The sequence below is a fragment of the Pavona decussata genome, unplaced genomic scaffold (assembly GCF_977016875.1).
Source record: "Pavona decussata unplaced genomic scaffold, jaPavDecu1.1 SCAFFOLD_67, whole genome shotgun sequence".
NCBI lineage: Eukaryota > Metazoa > Cnidaria > Anthozoa > Scleractinia > Agariciidae > Pavona > Pavona decussata.
Genome location: NW_028145486.1, coordinates 3,726,725 through 3,754,528, shown reverse-complemented (window position 1 = coordinate 3,754,528; position 27,804 = coordinate 3,726,725). Strand labels below are relative to the sequence as shown.

The 27,804-nt window shown below is 40.1% G+C and overlaps 1 protein-coding gene across 1 annotated transcript; it reads right to left on the bottom strand.

The window, feature by feature from the left end:
• Positions 1–590: 590 nt before the first annotated feature.
• LOC146478149 (uncharacterized) lies at positions 591–27,804 on the bottom strand. The gene is made up of 22 exons (XM_085112517.1): positions 27,381–27,804; positions 27,118–27,167; positions 24,713–25,018; positions 23,676–23,758; positions 22,608–22,682; positions 22,416–22,499; positions 22,036–22,095; positions 20,601–21,089; positions 19,939–20,007; positions 17,957–18,076; positions 17,184–17,231; positions 11,143–11,229; positions 10,346–10,352; positions 8,438–8,737; positions 7,563–7,654; positions 6,733–6,795; positions 6,520–6,603; positions 5,963–6,037; positions 4,505–5,047; positions 3,825–3,905; positions 3,111–3,227; positions 591–2,110 (listed from the first exon to the last, which is right to left on the bottom strand). Exons 2-22 carry the CDS (start codon positions 27,119–27,121, stop codon positions 2,015–2,017), a joined length of 2,883 nt encoding a protein of 960 aa, XP_084968643.1. The 5' UTR covers positions 27,122–27,167; positions 27,381–27,804; the 3' UTR covers positions 591–2,014.

Here is a 27,804-nt window from a genome sequence, read left to right as displayed (position 1 = left end):
CCTTCACGGCATCATTGTGTGTCGGCTTCGTAAAACCTTTCTTTTGATATGGTCAGGAAACGTTTTACGCCTAATCCCGAAAGCGTTGCAAAAGATAACTTAACACTGACCCAGTATTTGCCATGTTGATCCCGAAACGCTTTCCATGTTTAGCAAATACAACAAGTTTCACTGGTTAATTTAGGCTGTGAGCCGCCATATTAGAAATCAAAGGAATGTGTGACGTGACGTCACACTGGACGTAATGAGTCGTCCTAGAGATGCCCTTGGGAAGCTCCCTAACCGGCTATATGCATACCATCATCCATCAGTCAATCAGTTAGTCGGTCAATCAATCAATCAATCAATCAATCGATCGATCGATGTACTAACTTGTCAGTGGGTGGACACACGTGTGAGGCTCTGACTAAATCGTCTTATGCTTTGCAGTTTTGCTAAAATTTTAGCAAGCGTTTCAAACGTGACAAACAGTGATGGAGTACGATTTTGACTTAAAAAGGCGTTTTTAAGACGAGTCACGTGACTTGTTTAATCTCACAATATCTATCTAGTGGAGAGAAGAGCCACTCCGTGGATTCCACTGAAATTCCTATTTATTTATTTATTTATTTATTTTATTATATTTATTGCACTTTAATAACAACTTATTGCATTTAATTTTAAACACTAACTTGGTTTTTACTTCCTTTAAGATTCCAGCCTGGAGTCATGGGCTCCTTGCCGTCCAGCTCATTATATTTTCTAAAAAAATAGCATTCCCGGCAATTTTTTAGTTTCAGTGATAATAGTAACGCTACTTTATTTAAATTATGATTCAATCACTGTTTTTGATAAACACAGGCTAATGTCACTGTCGATCATTGTTCATACTTGACTCAATATCAAACCTATAGAAGGAACCCAGTTTTCAGCATCCCTAGAAAATCATAACCATAACCTAAACCTTTGAAAAATAAGGTTATTATATGCGTTATTGTCAGATACTTGAATAAAACTGAAAAAGAAAATAATCTTTCACTATTTCGACCTTTTCACAGCTTCGTCCCCAGACTCTTGCAAGGGCAAAGAATCCTTAACGCATTCTCAACATGTTATATACATGGTTCAATATTACATCATTCACCAGAAAATGTATAGTTAAAAAAAAAAATCACTGCTTTCCAAAATTCCTGGGAAATCTGTGTCAGTCAATTGACACTCCGATCCCCCAAACCTTGGGACATGTTTGAGATACATTTTTTTTTTATCAATGTTGAGCCCAAACTTGCAAAAGAATTCAACCAATTCAATTCCATAAAAAAATTCTGTTATAATACAACCTGTGTTTGGTTTATACAGTAACTTATAAAATAGGGCGGTTTTCAATTGAGTGTCGAAGGCAATTCGCGTTTATGCTTTGATTCTTCGCTCTGTGATTGGTTAGCATGACTCACGCTTCCCTCTCAACCAATGACAAACAAAGCCCAAACCAATCGTGACTTCCTCGCACGCGTTTTCTTCCGCGCTTTCTGCCAATGACATGTATTTCCTTGAAGTTCTGATTGGTTCATTGCGTTGTCTTCGTCTCTTCTGATTGGTGAGAGTAATTTTAATACTCTGGGCTAACACTCAATTGAAAACCACTTTAGCATGCAAATCTAGTTTCGGTATTGGTTACATTTATGGCAATATAAATTCAATATAAAATTAATATTGAACATTTGGCCCTTCTGGCGAAGCCTCGCAACGACTTCGTGACACCAGTATAAAACCTATTTCTGCGCATGCCCTTTTATGTTTACTTTTAAGACAAAATATAAACTAAGCTGTTTTCGTCATTGCGATGTTTCTTAACTTACAAAAGGCACTTTAAATTATGCACATAGCTGATTCTCCTAAAGAAATTTTATTTCTATGGGATACGAGGTAAATGCCATGCATGGATATAAAGGTTCGGCAGAGCTATGGTTGTTTGATCCAATAGCACTACGGCACTCTGTCTTCGACCTGCGACTGTGTCTTCTTACTCATAATTTCAGGAGTCCCGTCTCGAAGAACAAGAAAGAAGAACGACCGTTTTTTCTTTCTCCTTCTTTTTAAACAAGCCTTTCTTTGATTTATGTGTTGAGATCTGCAAGACAAAAGTACCCAATCAATTTTGGTCTTGTACTGGAACCAGCTAATCATGCTCAAAAGCGCCCGGTCGCGTGTTAAATAAAGGGCACGTGTTAACTATCTGGACTCTGAGGGATGCGTCATGGAAAGAAATACACCGATATCGGAGCACTGCACAGGCTATGAGTTGATTACGTAAACGGGTCTCCAAAGAAACAGTAAGATGAAAATCTAGATACCGTTATATACGTTGTTGAGAACCAGGACCAGGCTGCACAAAGTGAGAGGCAGTTTCTAACAGTCATTTGCTGCGTTTCGAAGGATTTGTGCAAGCACTTTAATAGATTACTGGCTGAAGGCGCCAGTTTATTAAGGACGGCCGGGGAACAAAACAAGGACGCGAGAAAATCCTTTAGAATACAAGGAATAACTGCAAAACACTCTGACTTATCTTTATGCAACTGGGACCAGGAGGGGAACGAAAGGAACATAAATAGAAGTGATTCTAGTGACATAACTCAGAAGATGGAGTCGATGGATAGGGACGAATTGAAAAATTAGAGTACGCGTATATATGATTCGATATTAAGAACCATCAACAAAGATATTTTCGTCAGATCATGCAATAAAATGTGCCTGCAGTCTCGCAGACAGCAAATATTTAAAATTATTAATACAATGGTAGGTCAATACGGAACAGCGTCTAGCTTAGAATCTGCTGTTGAACAAAAGTTTCCATTGTAGCTTTGGGAGGTGCCCGAGAGGGGTCAGTGGTGTCAGCTTTGAGGGAAGTGACGGTAGAATAAAGAAGAATTCTCATGCTGCAAATTATTGCAGGCAATTACATGCGCAATACTTCGACACATCAGCAGGTGAGTCTTGAGCCTTTTTATTGCAAGTTGGAACGTATTGAGAATCCATGAACGTGTCTCTGCCAGCTATGATAGCTTGAATTAGAGTACTGTAAGTGGAGTTCAGTTTAGGACAATAAATTTACTAAAGATGCGACGACTTACATTTAACTGCACTTCATACATGTCATCGTCGTTAGTGGAAGGCATTCCAGAATTTGACGCCTGGTCACGTGGCTTTTTTTGTTTTGGCTTGGCACCAGGATCTGTGTGCCTCGATACCTACAACATATTTTAACAAAATATACATTTTAATTCATGAAAGCAGAGTACTACAAAGTCTCAACATTGCAGTCTTGTTAATAGTTTGTGTGAGATAAAAGCAAAACCAAACTCATAAGCAACCATATCAAACGCCTCAATGTAAGCGACATTATTTTCCTTGGGAAGTTGTCAGTATTGTATTTTCAAGGACGTTTGTTATGTAACAAGCGTACCGGGCGTAATCGGGAAGAGAGAGAGCAAGAAAAAGTGAGATGAAAGGGAAAGGCGGGGGGGGGGGGGGGGGGAGTTGGGTGACTAACCTTCCCCCTTTTTTCTCTCACCTTTCTCGCCTCCTCTCCCCCTTACCGATTACATCCGCTACGCAGGCTATTCGTCGTGTGATTTTGTAATAAAGGAGGGCTACTATTCCGAACTTAAGGCAGTCAGTAAGTTAGGTCTCTTTTTCATATTTTCCCAATCAACAAACAATAGACAAACCGACTAATTTTACTTACAATTGGACCGACTAACAAAAGACGATTCGAAACGCAGCAATTAACCTCTTTTTACAGTCTTCACAGGCATCACAACACGAATTAACTGACAGATATTTACCTTTTTGCTGTTAGTTAACTTGTCACCGGTGTGATGGCCCCCATTGGGCAATGACCGTGAAGCTTCAGCGAGGCGTTCAGGCTACAAATATAGTAAAAGATATCACAAAAATAGTCACAGACAAGATTCGGAAAAGAAGTTCCCTTCTTTTTTGCTCAAATTGTCTCAAAGCGTACCCATGGTGGATATTTCCGGCAGTGCGATTTTTGAATATATAAGGGACGTTTCTTTAATATTGTTTTCGAAAATGTGGAAAACAAGAGGTTTCGCTTTGCTTCAATTCTTCTTCAAACTGGAGATAAATTTGTGGTACACCCACAAATCAATATACTCAGTGGACGTTTTTTTATGGTTCGCTTTGAAATTTCAGACTTCAATGTATTGGCGTCAGCTAACATGGGCATTCTTCCCCTGGTGTATGGTCTACAAGGTATGCTTTTAAACCCCGTTATTAAATGGAAAATTCTCCCTAGACGCGGATGGCAACGGACGATCGAGAACAAAGGGAATGAATAGATAATGAATAATAATCGGGGAGAATTGGGCTGCAACTGGCACAAACTGGAGAGCCGTGAACAGGACCGTAGAAAGATGAAAAGATTTTTTGAAAAACCCACGCTACCCTTGGGTTCCGAAAGACGTAGAGAGACCTCCCAAGAAAGTAAATTGTAAAAACTAACCGGAGAAAAGAGACCTTTCCACAGTCTATCCAATCTTTCCACCTGCCTCTGTTGATTATCTTGATATCTTTTGAGCCTTTCAAACTCCTTCTTTTCCTCTTCGGACATTTGTGGTAATGCTAACTCCAGATCTTCAACTCTGTGTGTCAATTCATTGTGCTCCGCCCGCAGCCCATGATAGGCAAAGTCATAGAACTCTCTCCTGACATCCTCGCTGCATTTGCAAGTCTCCGTGACCATGGTCAGTGTCCTGGTGTAAATCATTTGCAAACTCTCGGTCAGCGTTGACAAAAGTTTCAGTTTGACTGGCGTTTCCAGCTGGTCTTGATTTACTTCTGGTACTTCTAAAGGTTTTGTCACATATTCGTTAAGCCTTTCTTTGAGGTTATTCAACTGTCCGACAATCCTAGCTGCTGTTTCTGTGTCCTTTGAAACAACCGAATCTTCAACAATGTCTTCTCCAGTGGGATTAGGGGAGCCGGCGAGTGGTACTTGTAGTGTTGCATCTTCCAGTTCTTTAATTTTGGCACGCAAACTCGAGTTCTGAAATATAAGCATACACTACTTATGGATAAATCACTGGTAAGATCTCCAAATTAAATACGAAAAATACAGCATAGAAACAACAACAGAATACAAATAAATAGAAACCACGCTAACTAACTAGCAAACTAACAGCGAAATCAATGGCGAAATAAAAGGTAAAGAAACAGCTGCTTTTCAAGGATTCCTTGTGTTTACCCCCTCTACGAACTGTGATGACGCTGTAAGCGCAATTTTCTTTTCAAATCGCGAAGGGATCTTTCGTACATGATAATGTTTAATGTTGGAAATTTTTGTTATTAAGCGAAACAAAGACCCTTCTTCCTCCCTCTGTTATGTTTACCAGGGGTTTTGCCACAACGAGTCCTTGTATTATCCCCACCATCATGACTAGTTCTGTCCCAGAACTCCCTCCTACTCCGCCCTGCATAGGGTGTGTCGGGAAAATAGAGACACACCACTGATGCAGAGCGGATTAGGAGGACGTTCTGGGACAGGACTATATCACGACAATGGATCCATTTTTCTTTTCCCTGGGCAACACTAAAATGGAACGCCTCAGGAGTCGCAAATGATAAAATCAAATTATAAATGTTTCGCTGAAGCTAGCGAGTGCAAATTCAATGTTGTCTTCTAGTGTTCATACTAATATCGTTTCCTTTAACTCCCTTGTGAAAAAGTAAGCAGCTCTTGAAAGCTCGTCTTTTAATTCTTTACTAGTGCTTAGTTTGTAAACCTTTACAGCCGAAAGAAGACCAAAGAAAACAACTATCAGTGTACAAGGATTATAAATTCGCTCTAAACAATAATATTTACATTTCTTTGACTGATAGGTTTATGATTTTATGACCTTCGTTACCTCAGTGTGCGTTAATTAAAAGCTACGAAAAAATTTAATAATGATCGTCCACTCACCTCTTCTTCCGCCTTTCGCTTGGCAAATGAAAGCTCAGTTTCTAATTCTTTATTTCTCTCCCTTAGATTTAAGGCCTGCGCAAAAGAAAACAAAGATAAATGCATCAGTATTTTAAGTTGGGTTGAGTTGGCCCTTAACTGATTTTGGCAAAAGAATGGCTGGCGTTTTGGTCACAACTGATAAAAACGTCCTGCAATATCGTTAGTTCTGCTGACACTGAATGTGTGTGCGTAATAGTCTCCTCGACTCCTGGGTTCTGCTGTTCAAAAGCGGATTAATGCTAATCCATGATTAGAAGTTAACCGAGGTGTTCAGCTCACTCGATAGTATTGTTTTAAAGGCTACAAAAAGCAAAGAAAAGTCGAAGTCAAAACCTCGGTTCAAAAACCCATTTGAAGAATATTTATTGGTTAGTTGTAATAAACTCGATTCAAATTTCACGCTTATTAACCCAGGATTAGCTTAATCGGGCCTTAAACAACTGGGCCCAGGAGATAGCGTACACGTGAGATGGCAAATATCAAAAACCATTACAAAATGAACGGCGTTTACTCACCTCTTGTTCAGTCTCTTGGTATTTTTGCTTAAAAGTTGAACGTTCGTCTTCTAATTCTTTATTCCTGATGGTCAATTTCGAGACCTGTACAACGAACGGAAAGAAAAACTTAATGCGCAGATGATAACGTTTTAATCTCTAAACCGAAATACTTTTAATTCCATTAATTTGGGCAATAAGCCATCTCAATTCTTAATTTATGATTTTTGTTACCTCTTTTTTTAAGCTGGCCAGCTGATCACTCATCTCGCTTATCAACTGTTCACATTTCTCGGGCTAAGAGCAGAGAAAAATCGTATTAATAATCCTCCAAGTTTACAGCTCCCCTAAACACATATTTATCTCCTCTCACCACAGCCTGTATAAAGCCGACTTGCTATCCCTTCTCTCTCTCTGGCCTACGTTTTTTAGGTTCTGCCACTTTTTAAGAAGAGTAAAGCCCTTGTCGTGAGTTTGGAAACTAATTCAACATGGGTCCGAGTCCCTTGGAACTGTATTAGGTTTTGGTATTTGGGTCACGATGATTTGTGTTTCTTATGGTCATGTACAGTGACTTTTGTTTGGACAAACTAAATAGTTTTTAATGTTCAGGCCTGAAATTTCCAAGCGCGTGGTCATGATGTAAAGTAAGTCTCCTAAGGGATGCAGACGGGAGTATGCTAATGACGAAAAAACGTTGGAGTCCAGTTAGAAGCGATAGCCGAGAGCAATCGGCTCAAGCGTCCTAGTAAGTGCATCCATAATTCAATAGTGCAAACCTGAACCGTTTAATATTTGTTTTATGACCGTGATAACTTGCTAAACAGAGAAATCAAATTTGTTTTCAGTTGAGATACTGATTAATATAAAATAGATGTTCGGCTTAATCTCATTATTTGCATAACGCTTTTTGTAGCCAACCTGAATGAATAATTTGGGTTAATTGTTCACCCAGCCTTTTTTTTTTAGGTTGGGAAGTGAAGATTACTAATTTAAAGTTCCCATGATTAGTGCTTGTGTGATCTAGTCGTGCTACGTTAACAGTGCTAAGCGCAGAAACTTACTTGGTTCGGATCGTTTGAATCTTTCGATTCATCCAGTCTTATTTCTTCAACCGTCGGCTTTTGACAGCAGCTGAGTTGACAGTGGCTGGGTCCTAAGTATGGGATTGGCAAGTAAATGGAGGGGAATTGACTTTTCGAATTGGAATAAGGGATATTTTCCTCAACAGGAAAAAAGAACATCAATCATAATCTTTGGCCCTTGGCCACAGTGCCCTGAGAAAATGTGGGGCCGAAACTTTAATACCCTTCCCTGTTCTAGACCAAATGTTTGATTTTTCATACCCTATTTCATTTATGCCGGGAAACGGAAAGATCTGCGCTGATCTTTTCAGACTAACAAACGCAGTTAAGGTGTTTTGTTTCTTGTTGCTTGTCTCAGAGTAGTAAGTGAAATACTGAACATTCATCTCTACAGTCATGCATCGCTCTTGAAGGGGAAGTTGCGCGGAGATTTGGTATCACTTCAAAATTTCCAAAACGTTTTTGTATTAACAGACACCTACAATGAATGGTTAAATTTTGAAATAAATTACCCCCCCCCCCCCCCCAGTGTATATTAATACTGTCTTGATAGCCTCAGTCCATGCATGGACTGAAGCTAATAGTCTTCAAAATGCGCTCGTATTAGTTGAGATCATGAGTTGATTTCTTTCCTTCGGTATTTTTTTTCGGAACCTTTTTTTGGAACGTAAAGCCAAGCTACTGTAATTCTTTTTTCACTAAAACTGATCAAACCAAAACGGCTCAAAAGTGTGCATTACTTTGGGGGCAATAAATAAGATACATGTATGTCACTCCAACAAAAGCAAGCAAACAAACAACAAACGAAAAGAAACAAGGAGGAAAAGTGTGCCTTTTTTGCTTTTCCTACTAACCGTTGGTCAAGTTGTCAGCCAAATTCTTCAGCCCAATCCTTTTTAAAGCTTTGGCTAGTTTGCCGGCGGTAGCGTCCTTTCCTTCCCGACGCAGCCATCGCACGAGGAGTTGTATACAGCATTCTTTAGAAGAAAAGCCCTTTTCCTTTTCGATCTCTTCAATTGTGGCTTCGTTGTAGTCTAGGGCTCTTGCGAGGTCTTTCCATTTATGGCCAATGTTATCAGGGATTTCACTGTCATGTATGTCACTCTCTGTTATCTCATGGTTTAAGCCTAAGCCCAGTTGGATTCGGCGAGAAGCTGGCAAAAAAATGAATAATGCTAATAAATAACTTTTTTTGACTTTGTAGTTGTTCAATTGCTTTTATTACTATTTCAGTGAGTCGTCTCCATATCCTAGAAATCCCGCTATATGTTTTTCTTTAACCCCTCAAAGTTCTAAACGCAGCTTTTGACCCGTAACGCAAGGCAGACGTTATCTAATCAGTTATTCTCATTAATTCGGGCTAATTTTCATGTACTGTTTAATCGGACTGATTCGGCCTAATTTGACCAAGAAAAGGAGTGAGCAGACAAACAAAATCGGCCAAATTAAGTCTGGAGTCTTCTGAACTGGGCCGATTTATACCCCGTGCAACACCATATAGAAAAATAAATCGGCCGACAAATTGCAACGTGTATAATTGCCCATGTCATGTTATTGAACCTACTAATAGGGCCGATAAGTCAGAGCGGCTTTCATATTTAAATCAAGGGGGTTTCCCGACTTCTTGACAAGGGCATTGATTAGTACAGTTGTCAATTTGCATGTTTCCTAGCAACTACGTTAGAAAGAAAACTGCCCACGAAATTGCAGGCTCAGCTTGTACGTACGTTTACTTCCAGCATCGCAGAAGTGACCGGAAGTTCTTTAACTCGAGCTTAGCTATGCATGCTCAAGTCATCAATTGACAGCTGTGAACGGCTTAGTGAGGGGTATGCATGATTTTGACTGATGCATAGGAATTTGCACACGTCAACTGAACTCGACCTTCGGGATTACCCCTACGAAATTTGTGATCCCCCTTTTATAGAAAGTGCGGAAATAAGGTACAAACTTAGAGGAAAACTCCATTCTCTGCCTGATAATAATCAAAAGTGTGATGGAGTTCTTTTGATAATTAAAGATTAATACACTTTGTATCAATAGTAGCAGTGAAGAAAACAATTAAACTTAGATGCAAGGTTTACTTCAATTGGAGTCGCTTGCAATTGCAACTTGCTGTTAGACCATGAACAAAGAATTACATGACCAAATAGCTACCGGACTTAGATAATCTCAAAAGTTATAGAACTATGCATGACTTTTCCTGTCTCAAAGACAGAGTTCAATGTTGCCGTGTCATAACATAATTGTTCGATGCCGGAAGTCACACGTGAAACATTTCCGAGTCGAGGGTAAATATATGAAAGCTACTGAGTAATATTTTCTGGCGCTCAGCACCGTTTCAATGAACCTTATATGAAGATTTTAGATAATACGTCATTTGGGACTTCAATGAAACAGGGTGTTTGGTTAGAACCCAATAAATTCCTCTACAGGGTCTGATGTCATCGTATACAAATAGAATTGGCATACGGAAATAATCAGTCCTTTCCATCGATATTTGGAAAGCCAAGGAAACAGGAATAACGTCAAGTACAACTTTAAGTACTCACCCATACTGGAGCTTAAAACGTGGATTGGATATAAGCGCTGTTTTCGTCAATCAGAATTGAGCGAAGTTAGGAGCCTGCTTTGATGATCGAGACCGGGCGATATGCAAAAATGAACATTGATGTTAGTTGATATTATTTGACACAAAAGCTGCACCAGTTTGCTCAGCCCTTGCGTTAGTTCATGTCGTTGTATCAAAGAACAAATTGAACCTTTCATCTGGAACAAGAGGATATTGAAAGAGTAGATAATAGCCCTATCATACCTTGCATCAATTGAGTTATTTGTTGAGACAGCAGCACTGAGTGCATCTGAGATGTCAGAGATTTTTAGTACGGTAGGAAGCTGGATGTAAGCTCTGCGAGTCCACCCGCCAAAGATAGAGCGTTTTTCGTTAGCAAGGAGCGGAGGAAGGTGATTGGATTTAGACTGACTGCAAGACGAGGTCTCAAAAATTGCTTCGTTATGAAAATAAATAAGCATTTCCTTATCCAGTGTCCAGTGCCCGATCAAGCGTTGATAATTACCGGGGGTTTACCATATGTGTAGGAGCTGCGCATGTGCAGACTGGCCAGGCGGGATATCGTGTAACGTTTCAGAGCGTTTCAGGGAAGTTTCAACGTCGCTTTGACAATTGATGTCAATCATAAGGTTGGCGTTGAAATTAGCTAGGTCAAAATTTAGGAAGTTCAGGACACTCCTATATTCTTTAAATTACATGAAACAAGCTTTTCCTGTGGGACTTGTCTGGGCATTTCAACAAAAAAGCAAAAGAGGGCTGGTGGCGCGATGTGCTGGCTCATGTATAAAAAGGTGGCTCACCTATTGAGCTCAACAGTCGAGCGTCGTGAACAAGACCGTCACGCTCACACCCCAATTTTCGTCGTGATTTTCTGAGCCGTTTTGTTCTCGGAAGCTACTTTGGAACAAGTAACGAAACTAGGCGTAATTACATTCAGGGTAAAGACCATTTTGTGGGGCCAGTTTGTGATGGTACCTGTACCTGTACCTGTACTAGCCCTTGAATCCCACGCAGACTCTCTAAGGGGTCGTCTGAAGAATGCGTGACGAATCGAAGGGCTTCCGCTTGGGTAGACTGGGGCAAGGACAAGTAAACGAAAAGAGACTTAGGGTCACCTCCCCCCCTCCCCCCCCCCCCCCCCTATCCGCTCATTCGCTCCATTTTTTTTGCGCTCGGCTATTTCGCGGGACCTCTCGACTATCCAGAAAAGGACTTGGGAGGCTATTGAACCATGCTCATGCATGGGGCATTTCGAGACTCGCGTCTAAAGGAAATCGAACTTCATTGATTATAGATACGAATACCTAAATTTAATAGGGAAACATTTAATTGTCGTAAATCTCCCGTTTCTCCACTATAGATTGCCAAAAATAGTACTCTCAGGACAGCAAAGGAAGCACAACATACCTATCTCCTATATCCGCACAGTAGCTCTGCCGGGCACGCTGTTTGTGCCTCATTTAAAATATTCTTGTCGAAATTTTGCGCATGACGAACCTTGAAGTATTTTTTTTTTTTTTTTTTGTAAATATCAGAATTACTGTATTTGAGTTTCTATACAATAAACAGCCTTTAACAATAGCATAACTTTTTTGTCTGGTTTCAACGCCCCCCCCCCCCCCCCCCCCACCCCTTCTTCTTCAGTAGCTCCCAGTATTTACCCAAATTATTTCAGTTGTTTACTTAAATACTCAACTTTACTAGGCCAGTAGCGCTCACCTCAAAATACTCTTTTTTTTGTGCGTGATTTTCTCGTAAAATTTTGTGCATGCCTTACACTGAAAAACACCCAGAGCACTGAGGTCAAGGGAAATTTCCCTTCGTCATTGTCTGGTCCAAAAACATGCAACGGTTAAAATGGGTTAAAATGAAAGTGAAAGTTACGGAAAGCTGCGTGCTTGCTAGTAGATCTTCGCGCTGAAATGAGCTGAGTCACTGCTTACTGGCCTAAGGGGCATAAATGGCGTGCATAGGAATTTTTCCACAACTTATCAAACTAACACTGTGACTCTGGGGAGCTTCAGAATTGCGCCTACGAGATCTGAAAGGGCGCCCTTTGTTGTAGATTGGAAAAGACAAGACAAGAATTAAATTGTATGAAAGCGTGGCAATAAAGATAGCGTAACAAGTTGAAGAACAGAAGCGTTACTATGGTGGCCACATAAACATATAAATAACAAACGAAGTGAAAGAGAAATAATCCTAACGCTTCAAGCATTAGGTAGACTTTCTTTTGTTCTTATACTTCCATGACTGTTCAGTCCTTTGTCTGAGACGCCCGACATTGTTTTTGCGGAATTTACAAGATGTTGTTCTATTTTTGTGGTCCGCCGGATAACCTCCGTAATTATGCGCCGCGTGATCATTCAATGAAACTCACTGTTAACAATCCTAGTCTTTCTTGTTTCATTTAAGTTTTCCGTGCCTGGATTTAAGAAAAGGTGTCGATCGCAAAGTTTTAGAAATCAACAAGTTTAAAACCTAGTAAACTCCCATTCTTGTTGATCGTACAGGAAGGGCTATATGTATATCAGTTTTCCCACCCGGAAACTGTAGCGAATCGATGTTTTTTAAACGTTTACACAGATATTGTTTAACTCTACAAGTCAAAAATAACTGCACAGACATGATTAAATACTCACCCATCAGTGAAGGGCTTTAGCTGGCTGTGGGATTTGTTTGCGTGTTGTGCAAGTGAAGTGAAGATAGGACCTTGACCTGAAGATCAAAACAAGAGATATGCAAAAACACATCAAACAGCATTGATTTTGAGACTTTAAGCTGCAGTGCTATTAAATCTGCAACTGAGTCGGACCGGAATTACGTTAACTCTTCAATCCTGTTGTTTTGAAAAGCAACGGATTACAGATAAACGATACTACTGATGGTGCGAATGATTGCTTGTCATACCTTGTGTGAATTCCGGTCACCGCGTTTCAAAGACGACTCGGAATGATCGATCCCTTCAATGGCTACAGTAGCTCTACGATTCAAGTTCAGAAACGGAAGAACTCCCAATCATTCCTTTAGACGGAAATGATTGAAGGCGCTCACTGCGCAATGGAACCCAGAAAGGGGCAGTATAAAGTGCTTCGCCGAGGCAAATAAGAGCAATTTATTCATGACATCCATTTCCTTATTGCAATCGATCATGCATGCACAGGAAGTTCACCCTTTTGGTTGTTTACTGCGGTGTCACCAACTTTTATCAAATTTCAGCGATGCATAATATCATGCCACTCGTTTCAAATTTTAAAGTAGTGACAGTGAATCCTTGAGCGCATGTAGCCGTCGTGGCGGGAAGTAATAAGAAAGAAAGAAGCCGGGGGGATATCGAGCGAACGCGAAACGAGAGGAGCGCGAAGGAACAGGAAAAGGGCTCTCCCCCATCACCTTCTCCAAGCACACTTAGCACGCGCGCCCGATCCCCCAACCTCATTCCCAGGGATTTTCCCGCCCCTACCAACTCAGAAATGAAACTACAGAATAGAATACATGTATATCATCTGCAATGCAGGCGCTTTCAGGTGGCGCGCGAGAGCCAGAATCTCACTTAGTTGTAGCGGCCATGTTGCATTTTCAAAATCTAAGGGAGTTAGGGAAGGGGGAAGGGAGAGTATTTCTCCTCCCTCCCTTCCTTTTTTTTTTAGCCTGATCAGCCCCACACCGTTGGTTTCACTTTCCACTCTCCCCAGTCTTCCTCTGCTTTTGACATCCAAGATGGCGGCTATAGCGTTCAACCAAAATAACACGCCTGCATTGCAGGCTACAGGGAAAATTCGTACTGTAATGACCTGCTATATCAAAGTAAACAAGTAAGTTACTATGTGAAAGCAAGACATAACGTTGTATGAGAAAATATGGTTCATCGGTGAATCTTTCACCGGTGAGCCATATTTTCACATAGCACGTTATATCTTGCTTTTACACGTTTACTTCCGCCCAATTTACAAGGGGAAAACCCCTCGGGGAAGCCCCTTTACAGGTTTAAATAAGCGAAAATTACGAATGTGTTTATTGACCTGGCCTTTGAGTGGAAGCGAGGCTGAAGTTGACTCTGTTTTGTTGTTTTGTTATGCTTACTGTTTTTCCAGGGTATTCTCCGCCCGTTTTTCAGCGCACACTGATATTAAGTCAATAAATTAACTTGAGCTCGGTACGAAAAACCTCTGTGACCTGGTTTAATTCCTCTTTGAACAAATGTTTCATTTGCTTACTTTGATTCTCAAGCAGTAATAGTCAAAAACAGTCTCACCAACCACGAATAGCACGAACTGCGACAACCCTGATTTTCAAAATTCTATTTAAAGGGGCACTGTCACAGAGACTTTGCTGTATGTTGATCAAAACTGCTCAAGTATTTGACAAAGAACCTCTTCTCTAATTTTAAATTGCTCTTAGAGATCCGGGAAGAAGATATGCCAAGGTCATGAAACAACTTCTGCGAGCAATAATAAACTATAATCACGTTTTAGCCATTTTTCCAAGATAGATAGGAGGAACTTGAATTGCCCATTTTTTCAGGTTGCAATCCATTTCCATCGTAGCCATTCGCAGATAAAGATGAATGATACCAGTTTCTGTGTACTAATAGGGTTATTGTTAACAAAATTGAACCATTATTTTGACGTTCACATCCACACAATTATGTTTTTTAGCTATTTAAAGTAGCACTAAAAATAGGTTATACTGTCCCTTTAATCTTATAGCAGTTTGTCCCTACCATGCTCATTTTTCTGACAATTCTTCATTAAATTTTGATTTGATAAAAATTTCATAAATAACTAGATATTACCGGCTATCTATTTCATGGTCACCTTTAATTTAGTCAATATTTGATTTCAAAACAAAACTAGGCAGATAATAGCGTTTCGTAAATCATAACTTCTAGTCAGAATCAAATTACGTTTTCAATAAATATAGAGCGGTTTTCAATTGAGTGTCGAAAGTAATTCGCGTTTGCCTTGGTTTTGCTTTACGTCGCTCTGTGATTGGCTGGAAAACTTCGCGCCACTTTCTCAATCAATGAGAAGCAAGTCAGCGTTTTCCCGCGCTCTGTGCCGGTTACATATATACAATACAATTCAATACTAAGACTAATCTACAAACCTCATAACATTAACAATTGCAAATGCTAATTAATGCTTAGTTTACAATAATAACAATTGACAAACCTCATAAAATAGATAAAAGTAATGCTAATTTACAACTATATTGACAAAATACCATCCACTATACAGAAAAAGATGGCGACTCGTACATGTACCCGTGATTCTTAGCGTACGTAAACCCTAAATGTTCAAATGAAGCATACACAATGCTGTTAGTACGGTAACGAATTCCGCAAAGCATATGACTTTCTATGTGCCTATTGGTTGCGCTACGTTCTAAAGGTAAGGTATTGTCGGTAAAATGTACACCCGCAAGGAGCCGCCATTTTTTCGTACGGTGGGGTGGTAACCTACCAAGTTGTCTGTGCACTCATTTGCTTGGAATTCTGATTGGATTATTGCATTGTTTGCGTTTCTTGTGATTGGTCAAAGTGATTACTTTGGTTTTGGTGTTACAACACTCGACTGAAAACCGCTCTACAGTGGAACCCCGATTTTAAAATTGTTCATATATTAAACGATATTCCCGACAAAAGTCCCGACAAAAGTTATTTATAAATCGGGAGTTCGTTTACTAACGATTTAACGATATGATTTTGCTGTCCCCTTGCCATATCGTAAAATCGACGTTCCACTGTATTGCCTCCCATACATGAATCACACCATAGCGAGGACAATTTACAGCAAGCTAAGCCTATATAAACATGACGTAACATGATATGATCCCCATTACATAGGAAGTGATTACAGCCGAGAAAGTTGGTATTCGAACTTACAGTTTGTTATCAGGTACAGATGAGCTTTAGTTGTTCTGTAACTTTTCACTGATTGAATATTTCAAAACGCAGACACGTTTTTTTTAGCGCTTTGGTTCCGGAAAGTGAGGAGCAAATTAAATTAGCGGAAAACAAAATTCGCTTTAACTTGTAGCTTCCAAAAGGTGATTCCGACTTTCCCATTTAGAGGTCGTGAAAAATTCAACAATTTATTTTATTTCAAAATTCTTGGTATAGTTTGATAGCCAGCTCTATAAGCTTTAATTTGATATAGGGGTTAAGGTATCTACAGTTTAAACTGGACGCGCTACATCGCTTGGACGCGAGACACCTCCGAAGGTATACGGCAACCTTAAGCATTGTTTAAGCATAACTTGTATGGATGTAGCATTTTGAGGGTCAAGAAGAGTGCCTACTACGCCTAATATGCAATATAACTTTTTAAATTATCTCAAATTTGATGTTTGAATTTCCTCCTGTTATTAAATCAACCATAATAAGGTATTTTCTGTAATGACTATTTACAACAATGGGAACATTGAAAAAAAAATTTAAATGAATGCTAATCATCAGTTGAGATACACATAGCTAACGAACGGGCGTTTTCTGTTTGGGCTTTACCGCGACCAGGGAAACAAGATTATATCTCAACCTCGTCGAGATTATATCTCAACCTCGTCGTCCCCAGAGCTCTTTCCTTGTAAATTGAGAGGAGCGAGACTGGACTGGAACTGTGCGGTTTGGGATGGAGAGTAGGATGGAGAGGAAGACAAAAAATTAACCCATTCTCTCGTTCTCCTCCCCATATTTTCTCTTCTGCACACTTAAAGCTTTTTCTTACAGTTCTTTTTTGCTTCCCACAATATGGATTCCTGAAACAAGCTACGCTGGCCCCCAGAAGTGCTGATCAAACAGCCTCTGGAGTACGGTAATAGTTGTTCGGCATAAGGTCTGAAAACGCATACGGTTATAATTTTTACAAGACAGTTCTGAAGACAAGTAATGTATGTTTCCCACAAAGTTTTGCTAGCTGATAAAGTAACTACCGGCCTTTGAAGTTTCAGACTTGGCTTTGAATATCCTTTTTGCTAATATCACTTCAAGAGTCCCTCATCAATGAATAAGGCACAGAAGAGCTCACGTTTTCGTCGTCCTTCTTTCTAAATATGCTTAGTTTCACCAATTTTGTCTGCAAGATAAAAAGGTTCATCAAATCTTAGTCATTTGCTAACTACCGTAGGCCTACGATTCTCACTCAAATGGGATACCGATCGATGATACATCGTAATTCTAGCCGGGTCATCTGTGCTTCCCACGAGTGCGGGTGACACTGTCCACCACTAGGCGGGTATGAGTAAGTATGAGTATGAGTATGAGTATGAGTAATTTATAGCCGATGGAATAACTGTGTCAAAATAAATTAAGGTGTCGCATCGTATCGTATATCGATGGATCTAAGGAACGGGCACCGGAGATAAGGTTCCGCCTCTCCCCTCCTTTGAGATAGATTTCACATTTTTCTGATAGAGGCATTGAGCAATTGGCATTTGAACAATAACTTTATTGCGGCGAAAACACTTACTGGCCGCTGGCACGTACATCTGAAACGCGCGCACCTTACTGCTGAAATACACAGAACAGCGAGTGATGGTCAAGGCATGATCGCCGGCAAAAAAGGCTCAGCTGACTAGTTTACTCAATTTTATCATACCAAAATTTGCTTAGACCTTAGTTTTTTCTTGTCTCAAAAATCGGACGACGGATATCAAATTGGGGGCTTTTTATAGTCTGATAACCTCCAGCCTGTAAAAGGTACTCCTTTCAGGAGAGCCTCTACGAATAGTATATAGGGAGACCCCTCCCCTCCCCCCACCCAGGCATAAACATTATACACACTGAGCATAGAGGACTTACATTTAACCGCATTTCAGAATTATCATCTTCACTGGCTGAAAAGGCTTCAGAACTTCTGATTGGCTGATCACGTGGTTTTGTTCTCTTTGGCCTGGTACCAGGGTCTGTGCGTCTCAGGAGCTAGAAAACATAAATTTACAAATTAATACAAACATTTATATACACTGTGTTGAGAACGAATGTATTAAGTATCGTATATTTGAAATGGGGATTAAAGATCTAAATGCCCGGAAAATCATCCAAGTTATGCATGCAACTAATAAGTAATGGGTCGCGAGTTCGATTTTCGTTCGAGGCTGAGTTTTTCATGCTTTCTGTCGCATCTACACAAGTTGCTGTCTTTTGATGGGGTGTTTCCCCGGTTCTCCAAACCCTTACCCTGTCTATGGCCTAAATTTTTAGTTTTCAAAACCCGTTTGCAGACCCGCGGCTAGATTCACGAGCTCCTAAATTATCCTCAGTAATGTTTCTTAACAATAGGCTATTACTGCAATAACAATAGACTAAAGACAATACTGAGGACATAGATCCTGACTTAGGTGCTGCTTAGAGATGACGGACCATTAGATTAAACCGGAGGGGGGTGAAAAATTTTCGGTGCATGAATTTTTTTTTGAAACCCACTTGTCTGCAGGAATTTTTTTCCCTCTGTGTGATTTTGTTTTTAGGTACTACCGCTCGCACGATTATTTTTTATAAAAATTTCCCTTGCAGGAATTTTTTTTTTGGGAATTGTCACCCCCTCTCCGGTTTTTTCTAATGGTCCGTCCCTTAGAAGGGCTTTGTGAATTAGGCCTCTGTCTTCTAAACTCCATGATACCCATTTTCAGTTTTCAGACCAAATTGATTCAAGTCGTTCAAGTATATACCCTATGTATGACAGGATGTCACTCGGACCACAGCAAAAGTGTCCGTTGTCCGTGTTGAGCGGGTGGCTTGTGTAAGAGCTTTTTATCAGGACATTCAGCACAGCTGTCGATACGCGGGTGTTCATAAAGCAAGACCAGTAGCTCACGGCTAGAGCGTAGCACGGGTTCTAGTACCATGAAATCTTGATGTTGAGGAAATTCTAACACAGAGACTCAGGGCAGGACTTGAAATGCCGACATATCCTTCAGTGACACTGTAGACTTGCTTACAAGTCGAGCTTAGAGAGCGCGAAGCGCGATCATCAGAGCTCGAGCGAGCGAGCGCGGAGCGCGAGCGAGCGAGGTCCATTCAAAGAGCGCGCCAGGTCCATTCAAAGAGAAGCAAGCGAGCGACTTTGAGAAAGTCTAGTGACACTGCAAAGCGGTTATCAATGATGTACTAAGCAAGGGCAATTTGAGTTTGTTAGTTGCTTTACTACCTCTGTATTACAAAAAAAATTGACTTGTTGCATACGCTTCCCCATCATTAACACCATTTACTTCTCTTTACTTCGGGTTCTGATGTGGTCTTTGTGTCTGCTGTAATTGTTAAGGATTAACTGCGTCCATCGTCAATTGAATGAACATTTTAAACTGCTTTAGAGTAGTTTTTCAATTGGGTATCGTAACGCCAAGAGCAAAGTAATCATTTAGACCAAATAAGGGCGTGCAAGTTTTTGCTTTACTTTTAATTGGTTGAGAAGGTAGTGCAGGGTTATTTTTAATCAATCACAGGGCGCAGTAAAGGCAAACAACAGATTACTTTCAGCACTTAACTTAACCCTTTAAGCCCTAAAAGTGATCAGCATCAGATTTCTCCTTGTGATAACAATGCTTCTTGAACCCCTAAGGTCATGGGAATTAAGGATATGATCACCCAAGGTGAATTTTCTTGATATTTTGATAACTTCTCCCCAGCACTTTTATAAGAAAAGTAAGGGGAAAAGATAGGAGAATTTGTTCTTTGATATTAGGAGTTAAAGGGTTAGACAACGTAAAATAAACCCTGAGATGAAACATGCAGTTATTATAAATTACTATCAATATTTATATTTAACAGTAGTTATTATTTACCTTTTTCTTGCTTGTCTTGCCGTTTGCAGCAGTAGGCACAGACCATGGTGCTTTAGGAAGACGTTCGGGCTACGAACAGAAAAGCAATGATCAATTTCAAAATCATGTCCAGCCAAGTTACACCCACACTGGTACAACCGCAGAGTTAAAGAGGACATTCACATAAGACTTCACCCTGATAACATCAACAGGCCATAAAGGAAATGAAATTCAAGAAACTTGGATGCCTACGATTAAACAACACAAAGGCCAATCGGTACACAGCGAATCCCAGAGGGAACAACGTGAAGTCTGAACAATGGTGGAAACTCTCCAATCAGTAACTACCAAAGCGAGAATCGAAATGCATCAATCACCGTCAACCATGGTACTACTTACATGTAGTATATACATTGATACACAGCGAGTCAACACAATCGCCTGATGAAGATTAACAGCATAGCTGTCGTAATGTCGCGATCAACAGCTATGCTACACAACGTACTTGTGAGAAAAATGATTCATTTGATTCGATTACTAACACCTTTCATGACATCCGAGCCCTTGGATGGCTCATTACGAGAACTGTTTAGCAGGGTTTACAGAGGTGGATTGGCGTCAACCTTGCATTGCCAGCAAAAATATCGTACCATTGGCAACTAAAAGATTGGAAAATAACATACCGGAGAGAAGAGACCTCGCCACAGTTTGTCCAATCGCTGGCATTGTCTTTGACGATTAACTTGAAACGCTTGGAGCCTTTCAAACTCCTTCTTCTCGTCAACGGACATTTCTGGTAATGCTGATTCGAGATCGCCAACCCTGTGAACCAGTTCATTGTGTTCCGCCCGCAGCCCATGATAGGCAAAATCGTAGAAGTCTCTCTTGAGATCCTCACTGCATTTGCAAGTCTCCGTGACTATGATAAGTGTCTCACTGTACAACTCCTGCAGACGTTCGCTCAGCCTCGTCAATAGATCCAGTTTTACTGGTGTTTTTAGCTTGTCTTGCTTCACTTCTGGCACTTGTAAAGGTGACGTTACATATGTTTGGAGATGTTGGTTGAGTTCTTCCAACCTTTTGCCGATGTGAGTTTCTCTAGCTGCGTCATCTGTGTCTGGTGAAACAACTGGAGCTTTCCCTGTGTCTGAGGACTCAGTGTTATCCACGACCTGAAACGATAATTGGAGATTGCCTAGCCGTTAGATCTATTTGTTTAGAAGACTGAAAATTGTTTTAGGACTGATACATGTTCCTGTGGTAGTGGTAGTGGTAGTGGTAGCAGTAGTAGTAGCAGTAGCAGCAGCAGCAGCAGCAGCAGCAGCAGTAGCAGCAGCAGTAGCAGCAGCAGCAGCAGCAGTAGTAGCAGCAGCAGCAGTTGTAGTAGTCATAATAATAATAATAATAATAATAATAATAATAATAATAATAATAATAATAAAAACGATGATGATCATAATGATGATGATGATGATGATGACAAATACGAAATACACATTAAAACAGTAGTAGTAGTAGTAGTAGCAGCAGCAGCAGCAGCAGTAGTAGTAGTAGTAGTAGTACTAGTAGTAGTAGTAGTAGTAGTAGTAGTAGTAGTAGTAGTAGTAGTGGTGGTGGTGGTGGTGGTAGTAGTTTAAGGGAGAATGTTCTGTTCGAATCATGAACTAAGCTGACGCAAGGATCAGCGCTAGCGCAAGCTTGAGCACTGGCACAGCAAACACCGCTGTCAAATTACTTTTTTCTTCATTCTTTCTCTCAGGTCATAACAAAGTTATTGCGCTTGCTTCTGTCATAATTCGTTTGTGTTTATGTTTGCGACAATCCGGCTTATACTTGCTTGTGAACCAACAGTAATGTGCATGCCCTGTTTCCGATTTGACACTAAGTGTGACAGTTAAAACAAAACAATTGCAAGCATTAAATGACGAAGGCCTGTTATACACCTCTATAACAGGCCTTCCTAGATCTGGGCGTTAGTCATAACGAATCAAACAACTGTTCAAGATTCCTGTCGCAAACAGCGCAGGAAATAGTCGGGACGAGGCTTGGAGTTGCGGCAGTAGTTTAGGCGCCGGAGGGAGAATTTACTTGTTGAGGAATGCTAATTCAAACTCTTACCTCCTGTTCCAGTTGTCTTGTATCTTCCAATTCTTTAATTTTCGCCCGCAAACTCAAGTTCTGAAATAGAACGAAAGGGAAAGGTATATTTTAGTTGTATTCTTCAAAACACTGAATCGAATCTTTTAAAAACAGGTAACTGAATCGATCGTCAATCAATTATCTCTTAGAACGTGTTCTTTCATTATTCCATTTCTTCATTCTTACTTAATTTTAGATATGTTCCCTCTCAAGATAGATCAAGAAACAAAATATCTCGACTCCAAACCATCATCCTAGAATTGGTCCACATATTTCTATTTATCCTTTGGATCTAACAATCTTCAGGAAAAAAAACTGGCGGCTAAAAGTGATTTACAAACGGACAGACGGCCAGTCACCTCCTCTTCAGTATCGCGACATTTCTGCTTGGCTCTTGAAAGATTGTCCTCTAATTCTATGATTCTGTTGCTCATTTCATAGACCTGCTCATCCAAAAGAAAACAAACCTGATGTAAGTGCACCTACAATAAGAATGCATTACTATGAATTTTCAAATAACAAGATTATTGTTTTTGGCCGGAATTTTTCACCTCTAGTTTTAAGCTGGCTAGTTGATCATTGAGTTGCTCGCTCATTTCACCAATCAATTGCTCACATTTGTTTACCTGAAGAAACAAACAACAAATTAACAAACAAATCATAGTAGCTAGTGGATTGACCTGTGCATGAGTTCCGCGTTAATTCCATAAACGGACTAGTCTACTATAAAAATGGTTTCTGTCAAAATATGTGTAACGTTATTGAGTTATGAGGGCTAGAGTTCCCGTTCAGATTGCTCGTACGCTTTTGACTATTCTCGATGAACATGGATTAACCATCTTTCTTGCGACCTTAGGCGTGTCCTCGCTGTCTCCACTGTGATTTTCCAAAAAAAATTCTATGATATCTTTCTTTCTATCCATTGCGAGGAATACAACCAGTTTTGGACTGCATTTGCACTATGCTCAGCGTGCGAGCCTACATTGTTCGAGAAGACACCATCTTCCAAGAGTTTTAAGAAAAGTCTCCGTTTTGTTTTTCAGCGACTCTTATTTTCCTTCCAGTTAATTGAAAAAAAGAGAGAAAAAAAGAGATCAAGGGATAGCACAGTGGTGAGAGCACTCGCCTCGCACCAATGTGGCCTGGAATATGGGTTGAGTTTGTTCTTGATTCTCGCCCTTGCCCCGAGAGATTTTTCCCCCTCTACCAAAACCAACATTTCTAAAGCTGCATTCGATGTGAAACGGTGTAAGTCACTTTCATTTCTGGATTTCTACCGGAATTCCAATTATAAGTGTTGGAATGAAGGGATTGCCTCACATGTACAACTAAGTGGCTATTCTTTAATAAACGCCCTTTCATCAAAATTACCATCCCCTATTAAACGGTCAATAAAACGGTTAAAAATTATTGAAAAAAAGTGTTATTGAAAAAAGTGCAGTTATGTGTGGGATAAACAGTTTCTTGGCGTTTTTTCCCTAGCTCCCTAAGATTTTAAAAATCCAACATGGCGGGTACGACTAACTGCAATTCTGGTTCTCGCGCCGCTCGAAAACGTCGGCATTGCCGGCCAATGAAGCTAGTGTGCGTGCGTTTTTAAGATACGTTCGTAAACTTACATTGTATGGATCGTTTGATTCCACCAGGCATTTTGCTCCCATCCTCGCTTTTTGGCAACAGCTGCATTGACAGCGGCTAGGTCCTAAATTTAATACAGGATGGAAATAGAAAAGGAATTTGTAACATTTTGAAAAAATAACCATTATGAGTTTGTAATGAAATTTAAAGAGATCATAATTTACCCAAGCTTACCTTTGCGTTCAACACTATTTAATTGTCGGTAACTTTGAATAACTCGAGACAGTTGTTGACAACTAGGCGAAAAAGTATTTTGATTCATGGACATGCGCAGAATCGTGAACCCTCCCTTTAATTGAGGGAATGGTTAGGAAACCTTGCCATGAAAACAATGGTGCTGTAATTTATGTTGGAAGGGGCGCGACCATGCACAATCCTTTGTTTTAACGTTTACATCACACTACAATATCTTAACAAAAACGTTTCGATTGGTCAGTTGCTCCAACACATTGCAAATTCTATTGTTGTTTGTGCAGGATCAAGGCCAAAAAGGCAAACAAAAACATACAACAAAGAAATTTGTCAGGTCTCATAACAATTGCCTTTAATTAACTATTGTCTGTCGAGGCCTCAAGACCACAGAGTGTTTTTTCTTTACTATCGGTTTGATAATTATTCCTTGGAAATTTGTTGCTTTTACAGCTGTCATACAAAACGCAAAAATTTGCTTCTTGGGCTGACATAACATCAACTTCTGAAGGGCAACTATCTGACCAGAAATTTAACTTTCTTCCTCGGATAGTCCCTCGACAGAGAAACTCTATTGTGTAATATTAGAATGCCTTTGTGTAGCCAATCAGATTATAGCCTGCGATCAGGCTCTATATTTTCAATTCACTGCGGGAACTGCAAAACGAAAAGCCTCTATCCTTCCCTTTTCCGTAGGAGAGGGGGGCGGGGGAAGGGAAGGCCTGATCTCAGGTTAATCAGAATGTGAGGTTGCTCGCTGCTCTTCCATTTTAACGAAAACTTAAAGAAACAAACAAAAACCCCTACTTCCTTTCTTTTCTTTACTAACCATAGATCAAATCGTCAGCCAAATTCTTGAGCCGTGCACTTGTCAAAGCGTCAGCTAGTTTTCCAGCAGTAGCGCTCCTTCCCTCTCGGCGTAGCCATCGCACCAGAAGCTCAATGCAACATTCCTTGTTACAGTTGAGTTTTTCGCTTTCGATTGCATCAATGGTGGCTTGGTTGTAGCTTAGCTCTCTTGCGAGGTCTTTCCAGTTGGGACCAATATCATCAGGCAGCTTATTTTTATAAATATCGGTTTCAGTCATTGGGTGGTTTCGGTCCAAACCTATTTGGACTGGAAAAGCTGCAGTTTCTGTAAAGCAAGGATTTTTTGAAACATTTGTGAGCTGAAAATTTTGCCAACGTTAAATACTAGGCTTATACGTTAGTTCCCCAGAATAACAATGACATTGCTCACAAAAATAAAAGTTGTTCCAAATGCCGCATTTTCGGAAAAGTTACAAAAAAGTGTCCGAGCAACTTGTGGGCAGATTCATTTGCGATGGTGTCTGATGACCGTTTCACAGCTATTTCTCACCTTTCACGGACAGTTTGTTTTATTTTTATATTTCAGATAAAACTGTCAGGTAAAGTAAGCTTTTTTAAGTATTTTAAAAAATGCTTCCAGTCTTCTGTGTTCCCTGACCGTTTTGCGTGCGTCCTTTGAAAGATATGCTTGTACTTAATGTATTTTGATCTGTTCGGATGATTTAAAAGAAAATTTAAGTCGCGGAAAGTTTTAGGAAAACGAAATTTTTATTCCCGGAATCAATTAGCTGTTGTTGACATTTTAATGCATTTTACCGACATATTTCCAATCTCGCTTCAGCCGAAAACCGGAAAGCAATAAGTTTTTCAATGTTATAACGAAATTTTGAGTTGACTTTTTGCCGAATAAAACTGCAGATGTTCTCTCTGCAGCTAAAACCCAATTTTCTTTCGAACAAGATATCCAAAGAAACTGAATCGTTCAGGGTGTGTCCCTGAATCGTAGGGTTTCTACTATGCCGACGGGTTCGCCAATTTCGTGCAATTACGTGTTTAAATAGGCCTTATCACGGTTTTCGACGCCATTTTGACAAGTAGGCAAACATGCTTGAAATAACAGCGTTTGTATGGAAATCCGATGTCAATTAATGTTTTTAAAACATCGCTTCTGTTTGCCTACTCTTCAAAATGGCGTCGAAACCGTGATGAGGCCTATAGAGTATGTGCACGACGGCCATGCTGGAGGACCAAAACAATACAATGATTTTCCTTTGGAAAATATATTCTATTTTTATGCAAACATCTTCTATTGTTTTAGTCCTCCAACATGGCCGCCATGCACACACTCTATTCTCTAAAACGTTGTCATTCCCAGGAAGGTCATCTTTTGTTCGGTTTTAAATCGTTTTTGATTACTGCTGTATGTTCCGATTTTTCAATCATTTCCCAATATTTTATACGGAAAGAAACACGGTTTCAAAATTCCTTCCGGCTTACTTAGCTTCGCAGGGTTAGGGTACTAGGCTCCGTGCGTGACCCTCTCCGGCTATTGCATGACTTTATATCAGGCTGCGTGACCTGAAACTGTTGATTTAAACCTATAAACCTATAAACTAGTTAGGGGGTTTCCCCGATTTCGATCTTTTTTTTGAAATATGTGTCGGTGTTTGCTACGTCATGTTACTTAGCAACCACTTTACTGAATTGTACGGCTGAGTGCGTATAGGAATTTGCTATAGCTTATTGAATTAAAGCTAATTATATGTAAGCCCCCTCATGCCATGAAATACAGCAGGCCAATGTATTAACACATAGAGGAAGGGCCATTCAAATCAAAAGATCAAACAGAGTTTTATTATTAAAACTGTGCTCATGCAAATGTGACAACAAAACTAATAAACCGTAGGGTGCAAAGTTCACCAAGCAGAGCAGCGCTTGTAAGTTGACAAAAACATCGCATAAACAAAACATAGCCGCAGAGCTAATGCAGCAGAGAATAACACAAACTTTTTAAGTGTCAAAATGGCCTTTCATTGTCCATATTGTACAACAACTATGTTCCTCTTAGAATCCGATATTGCCAATTTACGCGATGAACATTTCGTTGTTCTGCCAATTATGTAAATCCTGGCACGGATCGCTCCAGTCACTTGAAAAACTATTGAACAGTCGGCTTTCTGTACCGCTATTTCAATTTTCCTCATGCAGGTTTTGAAAAACGAGTTCGTTGGGAGCTTTAAGGAGGCAAAGAGTTTTAAAACCCAGCTAATTCTTTCCTTTCACAGTCATCAAGCCTGTATCAGTTACAAGGTTACGTTGGCCGGTTTACCGACCCGGAAATATGCAAAATCAATGTTCCTTGAATCGATATTACAAGCTGTTACCAAACAGAAATAGTAACAAAGGCATGTTTAAAGTACTCACCCATCTTAAAAGGTTCGAACTGTACTGGTTATGAGCTCCGCTGGCGTGTCCTGGTTGAGGGAATTTCGAAGTTTGCGGTGAAGATAAGAAGATAATTATGCAAACATGCATTAGACAAGTAATTTCGTTGAACTTGGCTTAAATGCACGAAACAGAGCGTCAACACAAACGCTCTACCATTTTGCAACTAACGTCTAGCCTTAGGTGTTTATTTGAGATGATAAAACGGCGAAAAGATCGGCAAAATTAATGCTTTGGCTTACCTTCTGTACGGCCTGATATGACGGAAAGCCGTGACACTGTGGTTGGAGACTGCAAGTTTAAATTTTCCCAGAATGAGCCATCGGTGGTTAGCTTTGAAGTCCATACACCGAATATCGACCAGTTGTTCCCGCGGTCAGAATATTAGAAAGGCCTTAGAAGCGCTGATTTCTTAAGGAACATCGACATCGACTTCGCCTCGCAAGATACGTATCATTTCCTTGTTATGACCAGCCAAGCGTATCACAGTGCACTTGATAATTTCCGCGGTGTCACGAGGCGGCCTGTGACTTACTGAGCATGCATTAAAGTGCCCATAACGAACGTTTTTTACTCTCTCACCCGAATATACACATCAAGCAATGACGTTCCCCGAAGAAATTTTTTGATTCCGACGAAACGCGATTTTTTTATGATTTTTTAAAG

What these genes read in the sequence shown, in the direction of transcription:
- LOC146478149 (XM_085112517.1), bottom strand. An exon ending in GGCTGACGATTTGATCTATG is followed by an intron (nt 23,759 to 24,712) that starts GTTAGTAAAGAA and finishes TATTAAATTTAG; the next exon opens with GACCTAGCCGCTGTCAATGC. An exon ending in TAGCCAGCTTAAAACTAGAG is followed by an intron (nt 22,500 to 22,607) that starts GTGAAAAATTCC and finishes TTGGATGAGCAG; the next exon opens with GTCTATGAAATGAGCAACAG.